This window comes from Pistacia vera, unplaced genomic scaffold (genome assembly GCF_008641045.1).
Source record: "Pistacia vera cultivar Batoury unplaced genomic scaffold, PisVer_v2 Contig449, whole genome shotgun sequence".
Taxonomy (NCBI): domain Eukaryota; kingdom Viridiplantae; phylum Streptophyta; class Magnoliopsida; order Sapindales; family Anacardiaceae; genus Pistacia; species Pistacia vera.
In genome coordinates this window covers 376165-397602 of record NW_022196278.1, presented here as the reverse complement: position 1 = coordinate 397602, position 21438 = coordinate 376165, and the positions used below count along the sequence as shown (strand labels likewise).

General features: G+C 36.6%; 1 protein-coding gene and 1 pseudogene across 1 annotated transcript in view; both read left to right on the top strand.

Moving 5' to 3' along the window:
• Positions 1 to 926: 926 nt before the first annotated feature.
• Positions 927 to 4411, top strand: LOC116144607 (annotated as a pseudogene).
• Positions 4412 to 5292: 881 nt separating this feature from the next.
• LOC116144605 (S-norcoclaurine synthase 2-like) overlaps positions 5293 to 21438 on the top strand; it is a 32363-nt gene continuing 16217 nt past the window's right edge. The window contains exon 1 of the mRNA XM_031430046.1: positions 5293 to 5469. Coding sequence (XP_031285906.1) covers positions 5293 to 5469 — 177 coding nt within the window. The remainder of the gene's footprint in view (positions 5470 to 21438) is intronic.

The following is a 21438-nucleotide window of genomic DNA, read 5'->3' as shown; positions in this document are numbered from 1 at the left end:
GCCTAAACGATGATTTTTAGCATTAATGACAGTTTTGAGTGTAAATTGTGTAACTTGAGCTTGGAAACTCGGAATGNAGTTTGTACCTTTAGTTTCATATATTCCAATTTACACCCCTAAATTAACACATTAGATTTCTTTTAACAATAAAAGGATAAAATAGTCATTTACATGTCTCAAATTACTCAACTCCAATTCCATCCCAAATTTGGACATTCACATAAATTATCTCCACCCCTCTTTCACTGCCAATCGTTTGGAGCTGATTCCCATCAATTTTCTCACCAAAATTGATTGGAATCATCACTTTATCATTTTTCCAAGTATTTTTCTAGTCTTGATAGCCCTCGATTTGACCGATTTTTTACGAATCTCATAACCCAACTCCACTGTGCACAACAACTATTTTCGACCTTTTTAGCATGTACCTGGCGTTGTTGGCCTTCCCTGACACCACCATCTTCCTCCCCTTAACCCTCTCACCAAAATCCCTATCATACCTTATTCGTTTACTCCGTCAAATCGCAGGCCACCGATACCTTTTGGGTTGCGACTTCTCAAGTCTTTTCTGGCCAATCCAGGCATTGGAAATTACCTATTTCACCACCCATCACTTCTCCAACATTCGCTCTAAAAAACCCCCCACCAACCTGACCCAGTTAGCCTGCCGATCGCCGTCCACCTCTCCTACTGATTTTGCATCTCAAAAGGTAAGAAAAATAAATTTGAAATATTTTTTTTAATATACGTTTATATTATTAGAAGGCCCCCAAAGTAATTCTTGCCTAGGGTCACAAATGTTCTTGAGACGCCCCTGATTTGGATGTGTGTGCTTATCATTGTTCTTTTATCTCATTCCATTACAAGTGCTCCACTAATGTAAATAGTTACGAAGTACCCACTAAACAAAGCAACAAGTTATCAAAATGAAGGGTCAAGTCTCGGCGGAAACGGTGGTAGGCATGGCGGTGAGTGCGGTGTGGGACGTCTACAAGGGGCTAGAGCTGGGAAGACTTGTGGATAAATTACTACCAGATGTTCTCGGAAAGGTAGAAGTTATTGAAGGCGATGGCGGTGTTGGCACAATTGTTAAGCTTACATTTCCTCCAGGCAAGGGCGGACCCAGCCCCTTGGAGGGTAGGCCACCCTCACATTTAAAAAAAATATTATTTATATAGTCCTATCAAAAAAATTATATTAATAAATATATATCTAGACTTATCTTTAAATTTAAAAAAAATGAGAAATATTATACATATATCCAAACTCATAAAAAACTTGTTATTAATATATATATTCCACACCTATATCATATTAAAAGTTTTAAAACTCTCTCCACTCTTTTCTACGTTCATCTGTTTTTTGTGATTTTATCTCTAAAATTCTTTATTCTCTCGTTCTCTATTTTACTTTCTTTATGTTATTCGTTCTTAAAACTTTTGAAGGTTGAAATTGTTGAAACTTTCACTATTAAGGTGTCACAATTAATTTCGTTTTCCGTTTTCTCAATTTTAGGTATGTGTATTGCTCATTTCATTTTATTTTATTTTAGGGTTGAATCATGCTTATTTTTTGGAGGTTTTTTATTCTAATTTGATGGAAAAAGACATAGATCTTGTGAGTTTGTTTTATGTTTCGTGTTTAAGAATGTTCTTACTTTCTCAAATTAAACCTTAACTATATTTTACTGAACGTTATTCTTCACCCTTCACCCACCACTTTCCTATATTTCAAACGTTACCGTTTAGCTGCTCAAAATTATTAAAGAAGTTTGAGTTATTATTTATGTTTATACTAAGAAAATTTTCCCTTTTTTATTAATTTATATTAAAAGTCAAAGCAACGTTGATTTAATTTAAGTTTTGGTTGACTTTAGCTTAGGCTATGCCTGATCAAAATCAAGAAAATTTATATTATAATCTTTGAAAGAAAAAAAAATTTTTTTTAAAAAAAAAAGAGGAGAAATAAGAAATTTGTGTAGAACATTTTTGGTGGATTGTGATTGTTGTAAACTCTTTTAATTGTATTGGATTTAAGTGGATCGTTAGATTTCCATGGTCTTTTACTCTCTTTGATTGAAGAGGTTTTTCTACGTAAATTTTTTTTTATATTTCCTCGTGAATTAAATGTTATTTTCAACATAATTTACTCAAGGTTTTGCTTCTTATAGATTTATTCAAGTGGTAAAGTATTGTATTATTGCATTATTTTCTTTTAGATTATTGATATTGTATTATTTCTTTTGCTTAAGGTTTGTTGAATTTTTTAATTTTTCACTAGTTATTTGACAAACAATGACGTAGCCATGGAGGCCCCTCCTCTACAAAAATCCTGGGTCCGTCACTGCCTCCAGGTATTAAATTTTTCTTTCTAGATACTTGTTATTCTAAGTTCTCAGCTCAAAATTCTATAATTTGATTAATTTCCAGTTATAAGTAATATTTACATGAAGTTTGATTGTGATCTGAAAATAATTTTATATATTAGGATAATTAAAAGTTTGGGTAATATATTGTACAATAATTCTGACGTATTATTACCAAGGTTTAAAGAGTAAATTGCATTTACCCCGAGGTTGAGGTCTACGAGTCCATGTATTCCAGATTAAACCACTGTAAGTCTGTGAGGGCCTTAAGGGGTGGAGCCAGAAAAATGTTACAGAGGGGCCAAAGTAATGTTCAATGAATAAAGGGGTTAGGGATGAGATGGTTACATATATTGGGGGCGAAAGTGATGTTCAAAAACAGGGTTTCTCAAAGTGAAAAATCTTAAGTTAGAGAACAAAATTGATAATCTTCTATATAGAATTCAAAAGATTTTGTGGGCCTGTGGCCATGAACGTAGGTCCGTCATTGAGTACTAGGGTATACAGTTCTGATTATAACATATTTTAAGGAGAAATAGACAGTTAAGAGAGAAAATTTGGGCTTTCAAAATTGAAATAATATACAGATGGGGGGTGTTTGGATCATATAATGTTTTATTGTATGGATATATTATATTAACCGAAAGAAAGATCACCTTGAAGATTACTGTGAATATTTTAAAAATGTGTTTGGTTGGTTCGAATAAGTCGGTGAATAATATATTTGGTTGGAAGGATAAATAGGTGGGTATGTTATATAAATTACTAAATTACCCTCCTTTTTAAATATTAATTTAATAGTATTTTTTATTATTATTTTTTGAACTATTCTTTTAACCCTCTACATTTGAAATTTAGCTAAAACACCCCAGCTATATAAAACTTTAATTTATAGTAAAATCACCCCCACCCACCCCAAGCCACTGCCGGCAGCTAGCCACCACCATCGATCGCCACCTGCAGTCAATGGAATGGCACACGATTGGCCATATATGGCTGACCGTGCGCTGGCAAAGCCGAAAATGGTCATGGATCACAAATCCATGGCTGGAAAACGGTCAGATCTATGGCCAATTCACAGTCAGATCTGGAAAAAACCTTATCGACGCATGACCGGCCAGATCCCATCAGTTGTGCACCATTATGACGACTGACGCCGGTGGCCAACAGTGGTGAGTCACAACTAGCAGTAGTCTTGGGTGGCTGAGGGTATTTTGCTAACTTTTAAACTTTTTTGTGGTTGGGGTGTTTTAGCTAATTTCTCAAATGTTGGGGGGCTGAGAATTGTTATTTGGTAGACATTTAAGGGCAATTGTATTTGAAATGGTTTTTAATTAAGGGCAAAATGGGTAGAAAATCAGATTACTTCCCACATTACCAAGAGTAAACACTATTGCAATAAAAGATTACCGTAATATTTTATTACTTGCAAACCAAACACAGACATCTTGCAAAATAAACGAAGATTATCCCCGTTATCTTATATACCCCCAATCCAAACGACCCCTAAGGGGTATTGTGGTTTTTAAATAGAAAAATCCTCTCAATTAACCGATTATGTAAGTGTTTGTTAAATTAAAAGGGGGTGAATGTAGTATTTTAAAACAAAGGACCTAGACCATGGTTGATCAAAACCTTAAGGCGGATGAAGTCTTTTTATCAAAGTTTAAACTATAACTATTTATTTGAAACTATAATCATATAATCATATCAAAGTTTGTCAATGTGAAAATAATGATAATTTCTTTTTTCAAGTGGCTTATAAAGAAGCGCTTGGATTTGGTTATATGAAGCAAATATTCAGAAAGATTGATGAAGAGAATCGAGTGAAGGAAACAGAAATGTTTAAAGAAGGGTCTATAGAACTTGGGTTCGAATCCCATACAATTCGAGTGGAAATTATTGAGAAAGATGGTGAATCAAAGTATTATTAGATCTTCGATTGAGTATGAAGTTGATGATAACTTATGGCAAAGTCATTGGAAAATACCTCAGCGACCAGAAAGCCTCTGCCTAGAGTGTTTTGACATCAATTCTATAATATAATAAATTGCAACAATTAAGCTATGCATAACATATTCATTTTGTATTCTGATGGTTACATTTAGAACTCTTTTAGTTAACATATATAGTTGGATTAATTGCATAATGTTTTGCTGGTTTTGAGAATCAATTTGAATAACTCAGCTAGGATTCATAATCAATTGTTAAGAAAAAAATATAATAAAATAAACATACAAAAAAAAAAAAAAAAAGGATAATAATAATACTAAATTAAAATAAACAATACAATAATGGGTAATTTAAGTAAACCCTATGTGCTTGACCTTTTTAATTGTAAGCATCCGCTAGTTTCAGAAGTGCAGTTCTAAATCATATTTTCAACGGACTATTAGGTCATTTTGTTTAAATTTGAAGAAAATGACATTTTTACTCAAATTTGTCAACAATGTTGAAAGGTTGATATATTTTTTAAAAGTTAAATTAACGAAATTGTTGATAAATTTGAAGATTGAATTGATGATATTTCTGAAACCAACAAGTACTCACTATAAAAAAAGTCAAACACACGAGAATTAGGGTCGCATTTTCAAAACTAAGGAGTGCTAAGTCACATGAATCGGCCAAACACACATGTATACTTTAGAAAACCCTACAATAATCATACAAATAATATTAGATTCTAGGACTTGATTGCAACAAGCCAACAATGATACTGAGAATGATTACGTAAAATCTATTATAAATATATTTATTTTTTGTGGGGCCTTTCCTAACATGTCCTAAGCAAGCAACTGGCTCAATTAGTTAATAATTGAGCCGGCCCTGCCTATCATATCTGTTTTATCTAATTCCATTATAATTGCTCCACTCCACTAATATAAACACTTGAAGAACCCACTAAACAAAAGCAACAAGATATCAAAATGAAGGGTCAACTCTCAGCGGAAACGGTGGTAGGTGCGACGGCGAGTTCGGTGTGGGAAGTCTACAAGGGGCTGGAGCTGGGAAGACTTGTGGATAGATTACTACCAGATGTTCTTGGAAAGGTCGAGGTTATTGAAGGCGATGGCGGTGTTGGCACCATTGTTAAGCTTACATTTGTTGAGATTCCTTGAATATTTCCAAAATATTATATAACCTCTTAATTTTGTTAGTTTTAGGATATTTATAATATTTTTTATATTCTGTGATCTTCTAATTATGTAAATATAGTGTGATTGACATAATTAGGAGAATATGTAGATTATCCTGTTAAGAAATATATAGTTATTCTGTTTTATTGTTTATTAAGGGTAGATTTGTCTTTTCATTATTTCATTTATTTAGCCTATATATAGTCTCTTTGTATTTAGGTTAAATCATTCTTTTTGTATTCAATTGCATTGTGTAGTATCAATGAAACCCTAGCCTCCTCTGTTTCTTATTTCTTTGGATTATTTAACATGGTATTAGAGCAAGGTTTCATGGGACGAGGCTTAATCTTAAACACAGCTTACGCGGATCCAACTGGTATTTCGTTGGTATTCGTTTGATTTCTGTGATCTGGTATTTCGTTTTCCTTTCCTTTGCATTCTGGTTTTCTTTGTTTTTTTACTATGGCTACTGAAAGAGACGATTCGCTTCAGTCTGTGAGTGTGAGGTTAGATGACAAGAATTATTCGTATTGGAGTTATGTGATGAGAAATTTTCTTACGGGTAAAAAGATGTGGGGATATGTTAGTGGAACTTCTGTGAAACCTAAGAATACTGATGAGGGTTATGCTGCTTTGATAGATGACTGGGAAGCAAACAATGCAAAAATTATTACTTGGATCAACAATTGTGTTGAGCATTCCATAGGTACACAGATTGGCAAAGTATGAGATAGCAAAGGAGGTTTGGGATCATCTGCAAAGGTTACAAATTTTGCAAAGTAGTATCAATTGGAGAATGACATACGAGCTCTTCAGTAGAAGAAATGAGTGTTGATGAATTTTATTCTGCTATGACAGATCTTTGGGATCAATTGGCTCTTACAGAATCTGTAGAATTAAGGGCATGTGGTGCCTATATTGCTCGTAGAGAGCAGCAACGGTTGGTACAGTTTTTAACGCCACTTCGCAGTGATTTTGAAGGACTTAGAGGTTCAATTTTGCATCGTTCTCCACTTCCTTCTATTGACTCAGTTGTCAGTGAGTTATTGGCTAAAGAAATACGTCTTAAGTCTTATTCTGAAAAGGGAATTATGTCTACTTCTAATCCATCTGTGTTAGCAGTACCTTCTAAGCCACTCTTTAATAATCAGAGTAAGCCTTACACAAGGGTTGCCTTCGACAAGTGTAGTTTTTGTAAGCAAAAGGGTCATTGGAAGGCTCCGTGTCCTAAGTTGAGACAGCAAAATCAATCGCAGCATCAATCTCAAGCTTGGAAGCTTGGCAACCAGTCATAATCTAATACTTATAGACCACCTCAAGGTTACAAACCACCATAGTCTAATACTGCAGCAGTAGTTTCATCAAGTCCTTTCACCGATCCTAGTACTCTGGCTGCGCAATTTCAGAAGTTTCTCTCCTTATAGCCATAAGCTATGTCTGATTTTTCTTCCATAGGTCAGTTCCCTCAGAGTTCTTCAGGTATGTCACATTCTGTATGGGTCTTGGATTCTGGTGCTTCACATCATATGTCTCCAGATTCTTCATCTTTTGCTTTTGTGTCTCCTTCGTCTTCTATTCCTGTCATGACTACTGATGACACTCCTATGCCTTTAGCAGACATTGGTTCTGTTCTCACACCTCACTTGTCTCTCTCTAATGTTTATCATATTCCGAAACTTACATTAAATCTTGCTTTTGTTGGTCAATTATGTGATTTTGGTAATTTAGTCACCTTTTCCTCTTCTTCTTGTTATGTGCAGGATTTGCAGTCTCAAAAGTTGATGGGGACAAGTCGTAAGAATGGGGGACTATATATTTTGGATGAGTTAAAAGTGCCAGTTGCTGCTGCTACTAGTGTTGATTTGTCTTCTTTTCATTTGAGTCCTTCTTCTTCTTCTTCTAGTTTTTATTTATGGCATTCTCGTTTAGGTCATGTTTCGTCTTCTTGTTTGAGATTTTTAGCGTCCATAAAGGGTTTAGGAAATTTGCAAACTTGTGATATTTATGATTGTAGTGGATGTAAACTGGCAAAATTTTCAGCTTTAACTTTTAATCGAAGTATTACTGTTTTTTCTTCTTCTCCATTTGATTTGATTCATTCTGATGTATGGGGACCTTCTCCTATTGCCACAAAAGGAGGGTCTCGATATTATGTTTCTTTTATTGATGATCATACTCGTTATTGTTGGGTTTATTTAATGAAACATCGTTCTGAATTCTTTAAGATATGTACAACCTTTCGAGCTCTTGACAAAACCCAACATTTTGCTGTTATCAAATGTTTTAGGTGTGATTTGGGTGGGGAATACACATCTAATAAATTTTGTGAGTTGCTTGCATGAGATGGAACTATTCACCAAACCTCGTGTACAGATACTCTTGAGCAAAATGGTGTTGCTGAAAGAAAACATAGGCACATTGTTGAAACTGCTTGTTCTCTCTTATTGTCTACTTCTGTTCCTAGTGTGTTTTGGGGGGAAGCTGTTCTTACTGTTGTAGGTTTGATTAATACAATTCCATCTTCTCATATTTCAGGTTTTTCTCGTTTAGAAAAGTTGTATGTGTATGCCCATGATTATTCTTTCTTTAGAGTTTTTGGTTGTACTTGTTTTGTTCTTCGTCCTCATGTAGAACACAGCAAGTTGTCCTCTCGATCTGCTATTTGTGTCTTTCTTGGTTATGGTGAAGGTAAAAAGGGGTATCGTTGTTTTGATCCAATAACTCAGAAACTTTATTTGTCTCGTCATGTTGTTTTTCTTGAGCATATACCTTTCTTTTCTATTTCATCCACTACTCATAACTTGACTAGATCTGATCTTATTCATATAGATCTCTTTTCTGAGGATTCTGATAGTTTGTCATCTTAGGTTCCTAGTACTTCAAATGCCCCTTCTCATGCTGATCATTCTGCAGGTACTAACACTTTACTCTCCGGCACACCTGAAGCTCCCTCTTCTCCTATGGTCCATCAAGCTCCGTCTGAGATTGTGGATCCACCTCTACATCAATCCATACGCATTCGTAAGTCCACAAAGTTACTTGATTTTGCTTATTCTTGTTATTCTTCATCTTTTGCCTCCTTTTTAACTTCTATTCATTGTCTCTTTGAGCTCTCTTCCTATAAAGAGGTAATTCTTGATCCTCTTTGGCAGCAAGCTATGGATGAGGAACTTTCTGCTTTGCATAAGACATGTACTTGGGATTTGGTTCCTCTACCTCTTGGTAAGACTGTTGTTGGTTGTCGTTGGGTGTATAAGATCAAGACTAATTCTGATGGATCTATTGAGCGATACAAAGCTAGGTTGGTTACAAAAGGGTACTCTCAACAGTATGATATGGATTATGAGGAGACATTTGCTCCTGTTACAAAAATGACTACTATTCGTACTCTTATTGTAGTAGCTTCGATTCGTCAGTGGCATATCTCTCAACTTGATGTTAAAAATGCCTTCTTGAATGGAGATCTTCAAGAAGAAGTTTATATGGCGCCCCCTCTTGGTGTTTCACATGATTCTAGGTATGTTTGCAAGCTTAAGAAAACGTTATATGGTCTTAAACAAGCACCTCGTGCTTGGTTTGAGAAATTTTCTGTTGTGATCTCTTCCCTTGGATTTGCTTCTAGTAGTCATGATTCTACTCTTTTTGTTAAGTGCACTGATGCAGGTCGTATCATTCTATCTTTATATGTTGATGACATGATTATTACTGGTGATGATATTGATGGTATTTCAGTTTTGAAGACAGAGTTAGCTAGACAGTTTGAAATGAAGGATTTGGGTTCTCTACGATATTTCTTGGGTATTGAGATAGCTTACTCACCTAGCGGTTATCTTCTTTCTCAGTCGAAATATGTTGCAGATATTCTTAAGCGGGCTAGACTTACTGATAATAAGACTGTAGATACTCCAATTGAGGTTAACGCAAAGTATTTTTCTTCTGATGGTTTACCTTTGTCAGATCCTACGTTATACCGTACTATTCTTGGGAGCTTGGTATATCTTACTATTACTCGTCCAGATATTGCATATGTTCTTCATGTTATTAGTCAGTTTGTTGCTTCTCCTACTACAGCTCATTGGGCAGCTGTTCTTTGTATTTTGCGGTATCTTCGGGGTATAGTTTTTCAAAGTCTTTTACTTCCATCCACCTCTTCCTTGGAGCTGCGTGCATACTCTAATGCTGATCATGGCAGTGATCCCACAGATCGCAAGTCTGTTACTGGTTTCTGTATCTTTCTGGGTGATTCTCTTATTTCTTGGAAGAGTAAGAAACAATCCATTGTTTCTCAATCTTCAACCGAAACAGAATATCGTGCTATGGCATTACTACTAAAGAGATTGTTTGGTTACGTTGGTTACTTGCAGATATGGGAGTTTCTCTTTCTCATCCCACTCCTATGTATTGTGACAACCAGAGTTCTATTCAGATTACTCACAACTTAGTTTTTCATGAACGAACTAAGCACATTGAGATCGATTGTCACCTTACTCGTCATCATCTCAAGCATGGCACCATTACCTTGCCTTTTGTTTCTTCTTCTTTGCAGATTGCAGATTTCTTTACCAAGTTGCATTCTATTTCCCGTTTTCGTTTTCTAGTTGGCAAACTCTTGATGCTTGTAGCCGCCGCATCGTGAGTTTGAGAGGAGATGTTAAGAAATATAGGGTTATTCTATTTTATTGTTTATTAAGGGTAGATCTGTCTTTTCATTATTTTCTTTATTTAGCCTATATATAGTCTCTTTGTATTTAGGTTAAATCATTCTTTTTGTATTCAATTGCATTGTGCAGTATCAATGAAACCCTAGCCTTCTCTTTTTCTTATTTCTTTGGATTGTTTAACATGTATCTCCACTATATAAAGCCTATAACTATCAAAATAAAATCAATGAATTGGAAAATACAATTCATCAAATTCGCTGATATCAGAGCTAGGTTCTTTGAACTAAAAAATTTGCTCATTATAGAGCAACCACTGGAAATTTCACCAACGAGTTATCATCCATCCTGTCATCGTCAATCCGAGAAGGAGAAAACGACAACAACCAAGCAACCCACACAACCAAACCACCAGATTATCCCAATTGAAATTCAACTCCAGCCATCAACTCCAAGCAATCCATATCAACCACCAAGCAACCGAATCTACTCTCTTTTATCGTTTCAACACCACCAAAATCAAACTCATCCAATCAACACAAGCAAATCAGACTCCAAATAGCAAACAAAAATACCTAGAAAAAAATCTCCATCATCACCAATTCCAGCAAATACCCCAACCCAAACAGGGGCATTTTATTAAAAGACCATGTCAAGTTTAAATTTAATTAAAAGGCTATGAAGTTTTAAAGTGTTAACTAAATAGCCTTATTATTGATTAAGGGTAATTAAACTTGATTAGCGCTTAATTAGGATTAATGAAGTATTGTGTAATCTTTTAAAAATTATACTATATTCCCAAAAACCCGAAATTCTTGCAAACAAACCCAAACACCTTCTTCTTCCTTCCGCCATTAACGCATCTCTACCTTGGTTGCTGTTTCTTCTTAGCTTCGTCTACATCTTGTTCTTCCTCATTGCTCTACATCTTGTTCTTCTTCATTCCTCTATATCTTCTTGTTCCTCCGCCATTAACATTTTCTTCTTCCTCCACCATTAACATCTTCTCCGCCAAAGATCTGCCTCCTTCTCCTCCTAACATTTCGTCTAAGTATGGGTATCTCCTCTTTACATTTTATAATTAGATTTACAAAGATTTAATAATGGATGGGGTTTGGGTTATGATTTTGATTTAATTGTTTAGGTTGTTGGATTGTGTTTGATGTAATGCAAGTTGAAAAGAGTGAAATATGTTGAATATTTTCTTACATTGTGGGTAGCTAGGGGTGATAGCACCAATTGTGGATGGAGATGGCTGAAAATGTGTTTTGGATCTGATGGATTGCTTAAGCAATTTGGTATATGACAGAAGATCGCTTAAGCGATCTAGTATAAGTTTGGTATATGGCAGCAGATCGCTTAAGCAATCATGCTTATTTGTACTAGATTGGTTAAGCAATATACTGGATCGCTTAAGCGATGCAGTAAGCGATATACTTCGGTGAGAAATTATATTCTGTAATGTTTATTTAATATTTAGTCCTTTTTAATTAATTATTTATTATTTTTTTCATTTCAATAGAATGTGAAAAGAACACTTCGGTCTTTGTCGATCAGCATCGTACATAAAACTGAAAGATCTATTGCTATTCTATTATTTTTGTTAGTTCTTGGCAATAAAGTAATATAAAAAAAATATAATATTGATATAAAATTGAACTCTGCAACCATCTGCTCTGCACTCTGTAGACCAAGGCTAAATAGACGGGATCGCTTAAGCGATTAAGGGAAATTTTCAATATTTCTTTTCCATGTTTATGGGCATATGTTTAATATAGACATAAAAGAACCAATTTAATTAAAATATAATAACGGTCATGGTCCACTGAACGAATCGTACACCTGATATGTTTAATATGGACGTAAACATTCTACACCATATATGTTTAATATAGCCGTAAAAGAACTAATTCAATTAAAATATAATAACGGTCATGGTCCACTGAAAGAGTTGTACAACTGATATGTTTAATATAGACGTAAACATTCTACACCATATGTGTTTAATATAGCCGTAAAAGAACTAATTTAATTAAAATATAATAACGGTCATAGTCCACTGAACAAATCGTACACCTGATATGTTTAACATAGACGTAACTATTCTACACTATATATGTTTAATATAGCCGTAAAAGATCTAATTTAATTAAAATATAATAATGGTCATGGTCCATTGAACGTATTGTACACTTGATATGTTTAATATAGACGTAAACATTCTACACCATTTATGTTTAATATAGCCGTAAACGAACTAATTTAATTAAAATATAATAACGGTCATGGTCCACTGAATGAATCGTAGACCTGATATGTTTAATATAGACATAAACATTCTATACCATATATGTTTAATATAGCCATAAAAAAACTAATTTAATTAAAATATAATAACGGTCATGGTCCACTGAACGAATCGTACATCTTATATGTCTAAGATAGCATTAATCGCTTAACCGATCTAGTGAAATACAATAAAATAATCCAAATACACTGGATTGCTTAAGAGATTTCATTTCTTTTTTAAACGATCCTGTGTATTTAGACTTAGTCGCTTAAGAGATTTGGTTGTATTTATGTTATCGCTTAAGAGATTCTACGATTTTACACTTGGTCGCTTAAGCGATCACGAACAAGATAGAATCAATAAGTGCCCAGACGCATGATCGCTTAAGCGATTTATTCTATCGCTTAAGCGATCCTTTGCTTTTAGCCTTGGTCGCTTAAGCGATTTGTAATCGTTTAAGTGATCATGTCGGAGGCAGAATCAACTTCTGTCCAGATGCACGATTGCTTAAGTGATCTAGGTATCGCTTAGGCAATTCTTCGCTTTTATTGTCAGTCACTTAAGCGATCTACCATCACTTAACCGATCATGAACAAAAAAAATAAGTGCCCGATGCACGATCGCTTAAGCGATTTATTAGATCGCTTAAGCGATCCTTTGCTTTTAACGGTGGTCGCTTTAAGCGATTTATAATCGCTTAAGCGATCATGTCCGAGGCAGAATCAACTTTTGTCAAGATGCACGATCGCTTAAGCGATTCTTCGCTTTTACTGTTGGTCACTTAAGCGATCACGAACAAGACAATCAATAAGTGCCCAAATGCACGATCGCTTAAGCGATCATGTCTGAAGCAGAATCAACTTCTGCCCAAATGCACGATTGCTTAAGCGATTTAGGTATCACTTAAGCGATTCTCCGCTTTTACTCTTGGTTGCTTAAGCGATTTTAAATCGCTTAAGCAATCATGTCCGACGCTTGGAATTTGTGTCGACATCCTCCTCTTCAGTTTCAATTTCAGCTCTTGCCCTCCCTTGTTTCGCTAGTAGAATGTCTTCTATCGGCGATGTCTCCTCTCCTAGTGGAGCAACTTCAATCATCGAAAGTTACTCCACCGCAACTTTTTCTTCTCCATTTTTGGTAAACCCAGTGGTGCCTACAATTTGGGGAATGGATGGGTTTTTCTGTTTGTTTGAGGATCTCAGCCATTATAACTTAATCGGGAATGGCAAGGAATGACAAAAATGCAAAGAGCAAGGAAATTGCAGAAAATTGGAAGAAAAAATGAGAGAGAGGAAGGTGTTTGAATCCTATTTTGAGAAAGAGAAGCTGAGAGAAATGTGTTTTGCCCTTCAAATTTTAAATCAACTTCTCTTTATTATACTCTAACCCACATATGTTTAAATCTTTTCACCCTAATCCTTTTTGCTACTTTAATTACACTTAAGTGTGCCACATCATATTTTTTAACCCAAAAAAAATCAAAAATATTTTCATGGCCATTTTGTTAAATGGAAACTTGGGATGTCGGGGGAGTTAAATTTTCTCACCCAAACACCGAATCCAAATCAAAACGCAACCCTTCTGCCAATTTTTTTTCAAAGCTAAAGCGAACAAATTTCGACTTTCAACAATAAACAACCAATCAACCCAAATATCAATCAAACCAAATTATCCCAATTGAGAAAAAAAAAAAAAAACCAAATCAACCACTGATCAGTTGCCGCTGTCGCTGGAGAAGAACCTCCCCACTGCCGTTGCCGCCACCATCTTCCAATCGGGTTAACGTCGAAACAGAAATCCAGTTGTCTTGTCATCGATCACCGGAGAAGTTGCTATGCTGATCTGCTGCCATCGTCTTAAAGTCTTCATTTTCCTAAGCCAATGCCGCTAATCTACCGCTATTAATCTGACACCACTTGCCCGATTTGTTGCTGCTGTTAGGGGAAAAAAAGCCCAACAGCTCCGAAAAAAGCTGGTTGTCCATTGTTGAGAAGAGTCATTATGAAACTAAAGTTTTAGGCTCTACAATAGAAGTTGAGAAAATTTAACGAGGAAATTTAACTCCCAGGCCATCCCAAGTTTGCATTTAACAAAATGGCCTTGAAAATGTTTTTCATTTTTTTTTTTTAATTTAAAGAAGTTGACGTGGCATACTTAGGATTCATTAAACATGAAAAATGGGTTAAAATGAAAAGATTAAAACATATGAGGACAAAATCACAATTAATGAAAGTTTTTAAAATTTGAAATTTAAAAAATAGCCCCACCCATTCAAATCGCTTAATTGAAACTCATTTGGGCAAAAATCGATTTCTTGAACCCTAAACAGAGATTGTGCAATTTCTGATTAGCTCTGCAAGTTTTCAATCCTAAAATCGATTGCTTGAACCCTAAACGGAATCTCTGTAATTTCTGATGATACAGTGCAGATTTCCGATCGAAATAGAATCTCTGCGATTTTTGGCGATACAGTGCAGATTTTTGATCGATTTCTTGAACCCTAAAACCAATTTCTTGAACCCAAACAGAATCTCTGTGATTTCCAGATCGAAACTGCAAATTTTCACACCAAATTCAATCCTAAACCATGGATGACATTCACAATGATGAGGAAAACCCAACGCCACTTGGAATCCTAGAGTCCAGTGGCGCAAGCAGTTTAATGGCAGAGGAGATGACAGCCACACAACAACAGAGAGAAGAATCACAAACAGTTTTGAGGAGGAGGAGTCCGGCGAGGAGGAGGAAGTTGGCGAGAATGCAGGTGACGAGGAGGCTGGCGAAGATAGGGTACATATTTGTTTTGGGAGTATTGCTCTATACTGTCGCTTAAGCGATCATTTGTATTGTTTAAGCGATTCATCTCTTTTACTCATGGTCACTTAAGCGATTCCAGATCGCTTAAACGATTTTGTCCGAGGAACATCTGCCAGATGTAAGATCGTTTAAGCGATCATTTGGATCGCTTAAGCGATTCATCTCTTTTACTGATGGTCGCTTAAGCGATTCCAGATCGCTTAAGCGATCTTGTCCGAGGCAGAATCATCTGCTTAGAGCTAAGATCGCTTAAGCGATTCATCTTTACTGTTGGTCACTTAAACGATTCCAGATCACTTAAGCGATCTTGTCCGAGGTAGATTATCCGCCCAGATCTAAGATCGCTTAAGCAATCTTTTTTATCGCTTAAGCGATTCATTCAGTGTACTCTTGGTCGCTTAAGCGATTTCAGATAGCTTAAGAGATCTTGCACGAGGCAGAATCAAGATCTCTTGAGCGATCCGAAATCACTTAAGCGACCACAGAGGTAATTTTTTGTTGCTGATATATTGTTTATTAGTCGTTTTGGTTTATTTTTGTTGCTGATATTTTGTTTATATCGACTATGTAGATTGTACGGACCATAAACTATAAAGACTACGGGTTGGACATTGTAAGCGATAATGTACCATACATCCCTGCAAGGGTGACGGTCAGGTCGAGTTGGGATATTTTTGAGAGAATAAAGGGGATTTTAGGTCGATTGAGGAATGGTGAACGGCGATTCAAAGAGACTTGTTTAGGTAAGTTTTTGAAAATCGAAACAAATTGGAAAAAGGCATTCTTGGGGCAGGGAGTGCATTATATGTTGATGCACTCAGTAAAATGCAAAAAAAAAAAAAAAAAAAAAAAAAAAAAAAAGCATGAAATGTGGTTCGTGGTGGATGGAAAGCCACTACGTTTTGGGCTGATGGAATATGCCTTGGTGACCGGCTTAGGATATGGGAAAATGCTAGATGAGGATGAGGCAAAGGCTATAAAGAAGAGTCAGGCAGCCGGAAGTTTGGTTGACAAGGTTTTGCAAGGGAAAGCATCTATTACAGGACACAATTTAGAGCGGAAGATACAAAGAGGTCGGTTTAATGATTCAGTGAAGTTGAAACTGTGCTTGGTATTGTTCTTACATTCGATCCTAGTGGCTGGTGACTCAATAAAAGACGTTGATATGGATTGGGTGAGGTTTGCAACCAACTTGGACTTCTTTAATTCTTATCTGTGGGGAAGGGTATCATTTAAGCGAACCATGGACTCATTGCAAGGGAAAATCATGGCGTTAAAGCACTCCTAATGGGTCGGGAAGGATAATCTGAGCACGTACAATTTGTTTGGCTTCCCATGGGCAATGCAGGTAAATATTAATAGCTTTTTGTTATATTTTTTTGTAATATATGTGTTTGAATTATGATATGGACTATTTTTTTATAATGTAGGTTTAGATATATGAGGTCGTCCCTGTCTTCGCTAAGGTGGGGGGGAGGGGGAAGAGTTCGGATGTTTCATAGCAATTTCCTAGGATATTGCGGTGGCATGTCGAGAGGTATACCCATTGGGATTACGACCAAATAGACAATGAAATTGAAGCTGCTAGGGTAAGATTAAGGGATTAAGCTTTTGAATATGCAGTTGCTTTAAAATGTTGCTTCAATCTGATTGATTTTGTTTCTTATTGCACAGAGTCGTCCGTCCCTTTCTCACCGCTACTAGGGGTGAAGCGAAACAGGAGTATGTCACATCTTTTGAAGCATTGGAGGATGAAAGGGATGAACGGATAGGCCGCCTGATACAAGATCCAGCAGGGGTCACACATGTGACGATAGTTGCAAGGTCACTGCTTGAGAACGTGGTTGACGTTGAGGATGATGAAGGTCCAATTGGCGGAAGGGAGAAGGAAGAGGAGGAGGAGAGGGAGGAAGAGGCTTCTATGCCTCAGAAAACCTGTACAACAAGTACCGCTTTGCCAAGACGTCAGCGTCAAGAGAATGAGGTGGTTGACCTTATAAACGGCATGTTTGAGAGTTTTACAACAGCCATTTATGACAGGTATGACAAGATGGAAGAGCAGATGGAAAGGGTGGAGGAGAAAGTGGATAAGGTGGCAGAGAAAGTTGGTACGGTGAAGGAGGAAGTTGGTGGAGTATTAAAGGCGGTTGAAGTACAACCAAGCTGAAAAGAGAGAGCCGAAAGAGCAAGTTTGTCAAATCGCCTTACACGGTAGTAACACATGGAAAGAAGAAGAAAATTAAGAAACAAATGGAGTAAGAAGGAAAAATAGAGGAGGTTAAGGAGGTTGGTGGAGGAAGTAGGATAGTGATAATGGAGGAGGGTGAGGTGGGAGGCGAATGAGGCGGGGATGTACAAATGGAGGAAGAGGGAGGAAGTGGGCAAGCAAAAATGCACTCAATGGTCGATTTGTATAGGCCAATAGAGGAGGAAAATAAAAATCTCTTCTATGCCTATTACAATGAATCGGGAAGTGATGCCCATGTAGAGTGTAAGATAGGGGATTATTAACGGGAATGGTTTGAACAGTTGTTGACGATGGGCAAGTGGCTTGAGGACTCGGTGAGTTATTTTCGCTTAATTTTCCTTTTTTTTGCTTATGTTTTCCATACTTATCATGTTGTTTTTATTTGATACAGCACATCGATGAGATATTGGCACTGATAAGGCTACGACAAACTAGTACTGGTGATCTATTGTATCCCGACTGTGCCATCACCAATTTGGTATTTGGCCAAACGCTTGTTTCGACATATCGTAATTTAATTAAAAAGGCCGTTGTTAGAGGTGCAGCAAAAGGAGCCAAGTGAAAAAGATTAGGCCTAGAAGACTTGGACTGCATCCTTGATGATTTTAAGTTTGATGAAAGGATTATGCAGTATGTACGGGGGGAAAGGCCCAAATATAGCCACAGCCAGGCAAAGGTTAAAAGAGTCTACTGCATTCTCAACATTAGAGATATGCACTGGATAGCAGTTGTCACGCATCTAGAGGAGGGGTTGTTGAAGATTCTTGACTACAACCCAACTATTTGTCAAGACAAGCAGTTCGAGATTGAGTTGAAGCCACTGTCCATGTTGTTCCTACGGCTGTTACGTGACAGTAGGATGTTTGAGCACTTCGGTGATCAAGTACTGACCGGAAAGTGGCCACTGCAGTGCTATCCCGTCCCAAGAAATGATTCAAAGTAAATTTTGTATAAAACTAACTTATAATACAATTGTTCTATAAGCTAATTCTAACGCTAATGTCTTCTTCCTATTGTAGTGCTAATTGTGGGGCATATGCCCTGAAATTTATTTAGTTCGACATGACCAACACCCCGATGGATGTCTTGAATGATGAAACAATGAGCAACTATTGGGAGCACTAGGTTGTTGAGTGCTTCCGTGGCCATATGGATCTGTTTTGAGTGACTAGAACCCAATCAAAAGGTATGGAAGTTGGACTTTGAATTTTGTAGTTTATGTGATGTTGATGTTGATACTTGGGTTGTGGTGCTGATGCTGTAGGTGTCATGCTTATACAGAGCTTTACCGAAAGAGACGAACTCAGTGAACTTCTCAATCTTGCACTCCATAACTTTTTGATATATTTTTTTTAATTTACAAAAGCTGACGTGGCTGAAGGTGTGCGTTGGATAATTTTGCAGGTTCCTGGCAAACAATAAGAGGAAACTTCTCAAAGGCTGGTCGGCAGGAGGCATCTGCAATCAAGGCTGCTAGCAAGGCATGGTACCAAACAATTATCTCAGACACATTCCTCACAAACATAATTTGAAAACTTCTCACCCATTCCCGACACATGCACGTAAGTCAATATTTTTAAATCGCTTAAAATTAACATGCACTTTTTTTATCACCAAGTAAACTATATAATCTCATGCATGCATATGTTTATTTACAGTTACTAGAGTAATCACCCGAATTTGATATGGGGTGTGCTGGACTGGTGGGGTTCATTAGGTAACGCATTCAGACTGACTAGCGTTCCTGGTTTCAGTGGAAACATGAGCTTGCAACAAACTTTCCAACACACGTAGTGATGGGTATGGAGCACTTTATTGAGAAGGGACTGCATCGTGACTCAACTCCTTGGTGAATCACAGGTTCCCTTTCACAACCGACCAAGTGAGGTAGAGCTTTGTGTCAGCACTTCACTCAGACAAGACTGCGGCAGCTCAAGCTCGGTCAAGATCGCTTAAGCCGGCAAATGAGGGTCATCTCAAGTCCAGAGCTTGAAAAATAACTTGCACTCCATAACTTTTTGATATTTTGATTTGTGATGAATTAGATTGATATAAATTACTTAATTTTGTGATACAAATTCTTTTCGGATATGGGAGGGAATGAGTGACGTAGAAATGTATCCCAATCACAGTCATTTCGAAATTAATTAACTTAAAGACTGGCATGGTACCAAACAATTACGTATATGAGCGACCAAATATATCTCTTAAACGACCATGAGTTTTCCACAAATGATCGCTTAAGCAATCTAAAATCGCTTAAGCGATACAAACATATTGCTTAAGCGATTATAGATCTGGGCAGATGATTCTGCCTCGATGATGATCGCCTAAGCGATTTAAAATCACTTAAGCGATCATGTCCACTGGCATTGCTTAAGCGATCGTCTGTGTGGGCACTTATGTATTCTTTACTCATGATCGCTTAAGCGATATACCCAAGTGTAAAAGGTTAGGATCGGTTAAGCGATAACATAAATACCACTGGATCTCTTAAGCGACTAAGTCTAAATACACAAGATCGCTTAAGCGATATAGTAAATCGCTTAAGCGATCCTGTGTATTCGGATTTTATTTATTGTATTTCAGAAGATCGATTAAGCGATTAATGATATCTTAAACATATAAGGTATATGATTTGTTCTCAGTAGAACATGACCGTTATTATATTTTAATTAAACATATAGTTCTTTTAAGTCTATATTAAACATATATGGTGTAGAATGTTTATGTCTATATTAAACGTATATCCATAAACTTGGGAGATAAATATTGAAGTAAATTATTCTTAATCAGTTAAGCGATCCCGTCTATTTAGCCTTAGTCACTTAATAAGGTTACAACAGTTGTGCTGAAACACTTATTGTGATAACAGGAGCGAGGCGTTGTTCATAGTGAAAAACTTTCTAAAAAATTCTGGCACTCTCTTGGTCTGCAGAGTGCCATAATTTTTGTTTACAGAGTTCAGTTATATATATCGGTTAAGCGATCCTATATACATAAGCCATGATTTGCTTAAGTGATATCTCGCATCGCTTAAGCAATCATGCCTAATTTCCTATGTATTGTACATTAATCATTCTCAAATTCCCAAAATATTTGTTTGTTTAATTAGTTAGGAAATATTAGTTAATTTTTTTAATTAATTAAGACCGCTTAAGTTCATTAATTTTATTAAATACCCCTATAAACAAAGTTTAAAAATTAACAAACACACCCCCACCCACCCATACTTCCTAGATTCCGGCAACCACCATCGGTGGTAGCCAGAATGTGTCACAATGGCCTATCCGTCGGTGATAATTCACCGATGTGGCCTTTTTCGGTGAGATCCGTTGTGGATCTCATGGGAAAAGGTCAGATATGGCTGTCATGCACGACCAAAGAAATGGCCATCATTGACCGAATCTTGGCCATCGTTAACCGACAACGACGGCCAGATCTGGACTTTTACGGTTGTTGACAGCCATATCTGGCCGTAGATCTAGTATTTTCTGGCAAGATCTGTGGTCGATGTGGCCGGAAAATGCCATATTGACGCCCTACCCACCAGATTCGACTAGTCTGCGTCGTAACGCCCTTTTTCGGCTAGATTTTGGCGGTGGTCACCGGAATCTAGCACTGTTGTAACGACTCCATTCTTTTAAAAACATGCATAGTAAAAGTACATGTAAAAATAACATAAAAAGTTGGGCCCAAAATTTTCTTTCATTAAACATACGTATTCTTTATACAAATATATACAAGATTTGTAACATATGAGAAAACTATCAAAATAGGGTGGACAGTGTAGCCATTTCTCTTCGTGTGCCGATGTCCATCCGACTATGTCCTCATCTAGAACCTGCAAAACACAGAGAACAACTGGATGAGCACAAACAATGCTCAGTAAGTAAACCCATCTACTCAATTATCCCCGTAAC